This window comes from Priapulus caudatus, unplaced genomic scaffold (assembly GCF_000485595.1).
Source record: "Priapulus caudatus unplaced genomic scaffold, Priapulus_caudatus-5.0.1 Scaffold616, whole genome shotgun sequence".
Lineage (NCBI taxonomy): Eukaryota > Metazoa > Priapulida > Priapulimorpha > Priapulimorphida > Priapulidae > Priapulus > Priapulus caudatus.
In genome coordinates, this window is record NW_014577677.1 from 61,969 (window position 1) to 70,287 (window position 8,319).

At 43.0% G+C, this 8,319-nt stretch overlaps 1 protein-coding gene across 1 annotated transcript; it reads right to left on the reverse strand.

Moving 5' to 3' along the window:
- Window positions 1-4,121: 4,121 nt before the first annotated feature.
- On the reverse strand, window positions 4,122-6,241 carry LOC106812175 (benzoate carboxyl methyltransferase-like). The gene is made up of 6 exons (XM_014815993.1): window positions 6,238-6,241; window positions 5,977-6,075; window positions 5,525-5,672; window positions 5,131-5,261; window positions 4,749-4,888; window positions 4,122-4,178 (listed from the first exon to the last, which is right to left on the reverse strand). Exons 1-6 carry the CDS (start codon window positions 6,239-6,241, stop codon window positions 4,122-4,124), a joined length of 579 nt encoding a protein of 192 aa, XP_014671479.1.
- Between the last annotated feature and the right edge of the window lie 2,078 nt (window positions 6,242-8,319).

Here is an 8,319-nt window from a genome sequence, read left to right on the forward strand (position 1 = left end):
CCGACTCACTACCAGTCTAATCCATAAGCACACTCTAACCACACGCTCCGATTGCTGGCCATCGTTTTGCGGTCAGCCTCCCTCCACGCCGGGGATAGCATTACCCGTGCAGCGGTCTAGATGAGCCGGGGCGCGAGGTTCTCAAGTTACCTCCCATCACTTCGTGCGCTATTCGTGCGCATGCGCAGTAGCGCTGCGATAATGAAACGGCCGAGGAGTAAGGCAGGAAGAAGAGGAGAGAAGGCCAGAGAAGTGACTGGATAGGGGAGGCAGGAGAGTGAAGAAGCCAGGAGACCAGAGAAGGTGATGGATAATCGAATGAAGACGTCATGGATAGGAGGAGGCAGCAAGAGGAGGAACGGAGAAGGTAGAGTAGGAAGAGGAGGAGGGAGGAGGGGAGGCGAGAAGGTGAATAGAGATCGAATGAAACGTCATGGAGGATAGGAGGGGGAGGAGAGGAGAAAGGATGAGTAGGAGGAGGGGAGGAGAGAGAGAGACGTCGGACGCCGTTGACTGCCAAGAGAATATTCTTCGGCTGTTTTTATACGTTTAAACTGGAGCCGGGCAGGCTGACAGCACGTGTGCATGGTAAAATCTTATCTACATGGTTCATTATCATTTCGATCGCAGCATCGCGCCACGATTCCCAGCTATGCTAATGTATGGGCAAATGGCGCTGCAACGTAGGTCACCGTTGACTGCCAAGAGAATATTCTTCGGCCGTTTTTATACGTTTAAACTGGAGCCAGGCAGGCTGACAGCTCGCGTGCATGGTAAAATCTTATCTACATGGTTCATTATCATTTCGATCGCAGCATCGCGCCACGATTCCTAGCTATATGCTAATGTATGGGCAAATGGCGCTGCAACTTCGGTCGCCGTTGACTCCCATGCAAGATAATATTCGTCGGCCGTTCTTATACGTTCAAACTGGAACCGTGCAGGCTGACAGCACGTGTGCATGGTAAAATCTGATCTACATGCTTCACTTCGCTCGCAGCATCGCGCCACGGTTTCCAGCTATGCGGTATTGCTTATAGGCTAGTATACGCACGGCTATGGGCGGCAGGAAAGTGTATTAACTCTCATATCTCGCGAACGAGTTGGGTTATAATTCTAGAAATCTAGATACATATAGACATGCACATGTCTTAGCTATAATCCTCGTGAATTAAACTAATCGTGCTTCAATAAACTCAAAATTCACGAAACACACTTGATTGAATTTGATGAGCAGTTATGTTGTAATGCTTTTTACAGTGTTACCTGTCCGTAACCCTAACAGTATCCTTAATACACTTTCCTGCCGCCCATAGCCGTGCGTATATTAGCCTATGAGCGATACCGCACGTGCATATTTGCTAATTAATTGATCTATAATTGCGCTTCAATAAACTCAATATTCACAGAGATTATAGCTAAGACATGTGTCTATATGTTACATTGTATGTAGAATTCTAGAATTATAACTCAACTCGTTCGCGAGATGTAAGAGTTAATATACTTTTCTACCGCCCATAGCGTAATAACGTATGCGCGGGGGGGGGGGGGTAACAGCTGTATACAAGGTAACATCCCAGTTGGCTTACTCCCATTTCGCCTACACCCATTTCGCCTATGTCCCATTTCGCCTACTCCCATTTCCTCTACTCTCAGAATCGGCAATATTCCCAATTCCTAATTTCCAATTTTGTACAATGTAATAATATAGTGTGCGTGATTTAATCTTAACAAAAGTACCAGCATTTGGGGTACCTAGCTGCCATGGTGTTGTCGCTTGTCACTTGTTAAATTAGCACTTCTAATTAAGAACTCTGTTTATTGCACTGACGGCGAGGAGCTTTTAAGCTCATGTTGATATATATCTTATACCGATGTACCGTCTTTAAATTAATTAATTAATAAAAATAAATTAATAAAATAATGTCAAAGGTAAATTCCAGTAGACTTCCGCGATAAACACTTCTCAGGATTAATACCGTTATTGTTTAAACAGTTATTTGTCCTTCGACAGCAGTGTACTGATGTAAAAAGCATGAAAGGTGAAGGTATATAGAAATATTGCTACTGGCAGTAATGCCTCCAAGAACAGAATGACTATTTTATGTATTCCACGTGGATACGAGTTTCGGAAGATATTAAGCATCGTATCATGAGACAACATTACTGACAACATCCACGCTGATTTCGTTATGTGTTTTTGTATAATGTTTAGCGGACCTGTGTGTGTGTGTGTGTGTGTGTGTGTGCGCGGTTCATAATGGGTGTGTGCGTGCTTGCGTGGGGCCGTACGTGTTGTGTGTGCGCGTCGTATGTGCATAGGGTGTGTGCGCTGCGCGTGTGATATTTCTTGATCCTGTACACTAAACAACATTATGCGCTATTTGTGAGCCCACCTGAGAGCGCATTACTCGTGGACTTTGGAGTATAAGCAAACAGCAGTTTCATTCTGTGCTATCGAGCTCACAGCCTCTCTTTATACTAGGCCGTTTCACCCGCCAGTGAAGCTGCTATAATTATACGTGAAGATACACTGGTCATAAAACGCGGTTGGGGAGCTTGGGACCTGGAACATATCGAATGTTGTCCTATATTCTAAATCACTGGTTTGTGTGGTTCTCTCTGAGCGTTTTTATCACGTGAAAAACAAGTGCATTCCAAGTTATATATTTATAATAAAAACCTTGACATTTATGAGTAAATAGAATTCTATGTACTTTAAAATAAAAGTTTTAATTGTTAAAGTTCAACATAGAGTAATTTGCATCTAATTCAATTGTCTATCACATCTTGTACTAATTCTCTCAAGTTTCTCTAAAATCAAATGAGAGTGAGGCGGTCACAGGAGGCTAGGTAAAGTCGTATGTCCGCTATCATATTTGACACACATGCAGAGATATATTTGTAAATGATGAAGAGTAATACGAGACAAGATTGACTGTGTGTATTTTAGCAAAATAAAAAGTACACAAAAAAAATGCGATATTATAAATACATTTAAGCGTCCCTACACTTCAGGTCATCCACTGTTTGTACTAGAGATAGTCAGTGGAACTGCTCGTGTGCTTCTATCAATGAAGGCCCTGTGGGTTGTGCCTATACAGTGAATCAGCTGCGCGGCTGTCTTGAGATCACAAGCAAGCAAGCGCAGCTCTGCTGCCGATGTAGGCGTATGATCAGGGGACAGCTAGTATTAGTAACTAATTAGTAATGCTTAGTGTAAAAACTTGAACTGTTTCTAAGATCATTACTGGCGATAACAACTTCGCAGCTAGTTGCTGCGGTCGTGCAGCGTTCACTTGTCGCTTTCTCGCACACAGGTCACCTAAATTCATAATAACACTAATAATGTACTGGTAACATAGACACTAAATGTAGCTTTTTTATTTTACCGAAGGTAGTTACAATGCAGCAATAGCCCGTGGTCTCTCGATCTTTGAGCAAGTCATCCTCGTAAATCTGGAAGACATGCTCATTTACGATTTATGTCTTTCTATCTATCGGGAGGCGGCTATCGATAGACCTGTAGAACACGCTGCTCCCCAATAGGCATCGAACTCAGTAGGACTGTGCTTCGTGAGCGCGGGCTGCAGGCAACGTCACCTGGCGGCGGAATTAAAACAATTATCAGTTCAAGGCTGCGATGTGGCCTAAGCAGGCAAACAACCAATACATTTAATAAAAATTACGTTTACACGCGTATTCACTGTTTGCGTCACCGAGTGATAATCCTCGATCTAAATAAATCATTCTACATTTGTATTAGTAGTGCTTTTGCAGACTAGTTTTTTACGACTGATTGTGCGCTATGTAAGCGTATGATCAACCGCATGATCGATTTTGACTCGCTCGTGGAGCGAACATATACAATTATTACGAATCGCTTGCGCTACTCCTAACGCTGACTGCGTAGTTCACAGTCATTGTGCTGCCACCTCGCTGGGTAAAGTTAATGTCACTCACTCCCATAATTCTCTCTGGCAACTAACGCAGGATGCGCTTTGCCAGGTACCATCTGTCGTGGAAGTAACAGTGCAACGGCAGAGCTTTAGCTTCCCATCGATTCCAGGCGAGGCGCAAGCTTGATAAACAGGAGAAATCGGCGTTTATCAGAGGCTCCTTTAGTTCCTCCTTCCGTGCGAACGGCAGGTGTTGATGTTCATGCTCTGAGACTCTTCGCTAAAAACACAGCAACACAGCGGGATATGGGATTGTTAGTAGTTTTGATTAATTAGCATGTAAGAACGCACGCAGTCGGACGCACGCACGGCACCGCAGCGCAGCACGCCGCACTGCGATGCAGCGCACGCAGCGCACTGCCGTCAAACCCACCGCCAGCACGCACGCACGCACCAGCACGCACGACACACCCATCACACACACACTTACCACACACGGCGCGCACAGCACACACACACGACGACGCACAACACACACCAGCACGGCCACACCGCCAAAAAAAAAAAAACATTCGTTGGGTTTTTTTATTTTATTATTTACTTGCATTTTATTATGTACGCTATAGCTTATATCAATAGAAACGCTCTATTGTGCATTAGTTCTATACGGTCGCTGTGAATTCTGTTCACACACACACACACACACACATTCATATTCATGTTCTTGAATTCTTCCTGGAGGCACAAGAGGTTGGGATATGAGTATACGTACATAATAAAAATACGAGTAAAATAATAAAGAAACGATGTTTTTTTGTTTTTTTGTCCCCCTGAGACGCGAGGTCGTACCTTGGTAATGATGCCTTTCTTCACCAGCGTGCGGCCCTTATCCGTCATGTGTTTTATCAAGCTACACTTGATACGCTTGGTGTTTCCCACATATTGATTATCTTTATCGGTACCAAGGTTAGTTATCACCAGTCGCCCACCTGCAATGGTGCAAAAAATTGTTTAGTAAGAGTGGTACCTGGTAGTCTGACAGTTAAGTAACATGTAGTCAAGAGCTAATAATACGTATTATTAGGTATTATTAGCTCTTGATGTAGTTAACATAAAAAGGCTAACGCAAATATGCACTCGCTGATGTCACAATTATGCATAAAAACGACCGTTAGTTGTGAATAGCTGTAGCCTACGTTGGCTAGAAGAAACAGGAGCAATCTTTGGCTACCTGGTTGCAACTCTCTGGCCCTATGTACGAGTATGGTCTCCCAATCCTCAGCCGCCTGGCGTCTGAACATCTCTCGTTCCTCGGCTACGGTGATTTGTGTCGGGTGAAGCCCGTCAGTGATTTTGCACGGCCTGGCGTAGAAATGAAATAAATATCTATAATCTATGGCTGTAACGACACAAATATCGCTGAATAGACGTAGAAAGATTACTAGAGCGATATGGCCACGAGAGGATGTTTGTAAAACAGTTTCGTAGCAGCATATAAGACATCGTTACTTTTATATTTACATGTGTCAGTTCTCCTTCGCGATTGCGATGTGCAAATAGCAATATACGTTATAATAACACGGTATTGTGTAATGTATACCCCGCACAGGCATGCGTACACTTACAGTCGCGACAGCCAATGCATTCCTGCGCAGGAGAAGCCAAAGTGGAGCGAGTTGTTGGGGAAGCATTGCTTGTAGAAGGACGTTCCACTGGCGAAGACACGAACGTCTGGATGTGCTACTAGATAGCTCTCCGGCTTAGGGATCACGCCTGCAACGTAGCATACGAATATCTGGCGTGCATTCACAATCTAGCAACTCTATACACGCACAAGTATATGAATATATATATATATATATATATATATCAATGTGCGTGTGCGCGTGTGGTGTTATATATATATATCAATGTGCGTGTGCGCGTGTGCGTGTGCGTGCGTGCGTGCGTGCGTGTGCGTGTGTCTCTTTATATATATATATATATATGAATATATGTATATATATAAAGCTTTGTGTGTGTGTTTATTGTCAATATGCCAATGTTTAATTCATGAATCTGTAATAATTCTACGTACCTTGCAGACGGTAGAACAGCGACGTCCAGTCGTTTGAAGGTTGATCCTCATAAACTACCTCAATGTCGAAGTCTTCTCCGTGCTTCTTCCTGAGGGAATCTATACAGTATGAAGCAAACTAATGGTAAGTCTATATCAGTAGTATCGTGTCGTCGTCGTCGTCGCCACCGCTGTCACGATCAGTATTATGTCAACGCCTACTAATCAAACTTGATGACACGTTGGTTTTACGAGTGAAGTCTGAGCTAAGGCGTAGGTTACTCATGGTTAGCCTTACTTTCGGCTTTATTACTGAAGGTATAGAACTGTAACGCGGGATGTAAACAGTGGAATCTCTGGTGATAGCCGACAAGGATTACGGTCGTGCATGCTTATCATATTTAAATACACGCAAGAAATAATCGAAAAAATGTCTTTAAACCTAATCGTCAACGAAGTATTTGCTCGTCATAGCTAAGGCCAAGGTTATTTCAACGCCTCTCGTGCGAAATCGCGCAGGCTACGACCGTTGCTACGCGGGCGTTGGTCGTACCGATGAGGATTTAAAGAGTGCCATCAGAATTCCCTCCATCAGCAGCGGCGAAGTCTGCGAGCAGGAAGCTCCCTCTATGCGGGAATGGAACGCATCTGAGGAGAGAACGGAAATATCCTGCTATTACATGCATCCTTTAGCTATGTTTACTTGCTGCGTTATGTGTATAAGTGTTGCTCTGGTAGTGGTTGACGTGCTATATATTTGCCGTTGTTGGTATTACGCAGTGAGAGGATGACATGTATTACAGGGTAAATTCTCGTCTTCTATATTTGATGTGTGTGACAAAATTGGTCGTATATACATGGTTCAATATGCTATTCTCATGAATTTGTATAAATTCAAATGCTAAATTTATGAATGTGTACGTGTGTGCGTGTAAGTGTGCGTGGGGGGGGCGTGCACGCCTGCGCGCATGTGTGCGCGTTAGGCGAGTGCAAGTGTACAGTTTGACGATACGTTAGCCAACAGTGAATCCAAACGAAACATATTTTGGAGAAACATCTTACAAATAACGAGCCTTATAGCCCATGTCGCCGCGCGTCTAGACCGAATAAATATGATTTATGCGAAATGCGACTATTCTATAATAACCTGTGATTTGATTTCTCAAACTTGATCAAGTTATACATCTAGCTGCCCTAGAGGGTATTAAACTAAGAGGTAATTAAAGGGTGTAAACGCGACACAGTCTAATATCAGCGCATGCGCATACGAAATAGTGGATGCATATGCCTGCATGGTCATTGTATATGTTTTTTCCTATATGCCGTTATATTTCAACACTAAAAAATGTATGAAAGTAAATAAAAAATAGATGTATCACTCACTATACGTGCACGCAAGCACACATATACGCAAACAGTTATAGACTCATAATTCACACGCACGCACGCACGCACGCATGCGCTCACGCACGCGCGCACACACCCGCACACACACACACACACATGCACGCACGCTTGGAAAGATGCGGCTACCATTTAGTGTCTATGTTACCAGTACATTATTAGTGTTATTATGATTTAAGTGTGACTGTGTTCGAGAAAGCAAAAGTGAACGTGCACGAACACAGTAACCTAGCGCGAAGTTGGTTTATCGCCAGAATGATCCTAGAAACAGTCAAGTTTTTACACTACAGCATTTACTTATAGTTACTAATACTAGCTGTCTCCCTGATCATACCGATAGCATCCAGGCAGAGCTGCGTTGCTTGCTTATTGATCTCAAAACAGCCGCGCATTGATTCACTGTGTAGGCCAGCCCCAACAGGGCCTTCATTCTGATAGAAGACACGAGGCAGTTCCATGCTAGCTCTGAGTACAAACAGTGGTATGACTGAGTGTAGCGGACGCTATAAATGTATTTATAATATGCATTTTTTTGTTGTACTTTTTTATTTTGTAAAATACATCACATCAATCTTTTCTGTTGTACTTTCATATTCAAACTATAATCTCTGCATGTGTGTCAGTGATATGATAGCGGTCCCGCCGGATACACTTTACTAGCCTCCCTGTGACCGCCTCACTCCATTTTATTTATTAGAGCAAACTTGAAAAAAATTAGTCTAAGATGTTGATAGACAATTAGATGCAAATTTTTAAACTGTTAACAATTTAAAACTTTCATTTATTGTACATAATTGTATTATTCATAAGTGTCAAGTCTTTTATTATGAAATATATAACCTTGGAATGCACTTGTTTTTCGACCAGACAACCCAGTGATTTAGAATATGGGACAAATCTACTATATAATAGTAGAAGGAGCCGAAGTGTCGTTTTCCGTATCTCCTCCGAAACCGTGCC

Coding starts and splice junctions, on each gene's coding strand:
- LOC106812175 (XM_014815993.1), bottom strand. Junction 5,262..5,524: donor ATGCATTGGCTGTCGCGACT/GTAAGTGTACGC, acceptor TTTCTACGCCAG/GCCGTGCAAAATCACTGACG. Junction 4,179..4,748: donor AGAAAGGCATCATTACCAAG/GTACGACCTCGC, acceptor TGTGTTTTTAGC/GAAGAGTCTCAGAGCATGAA.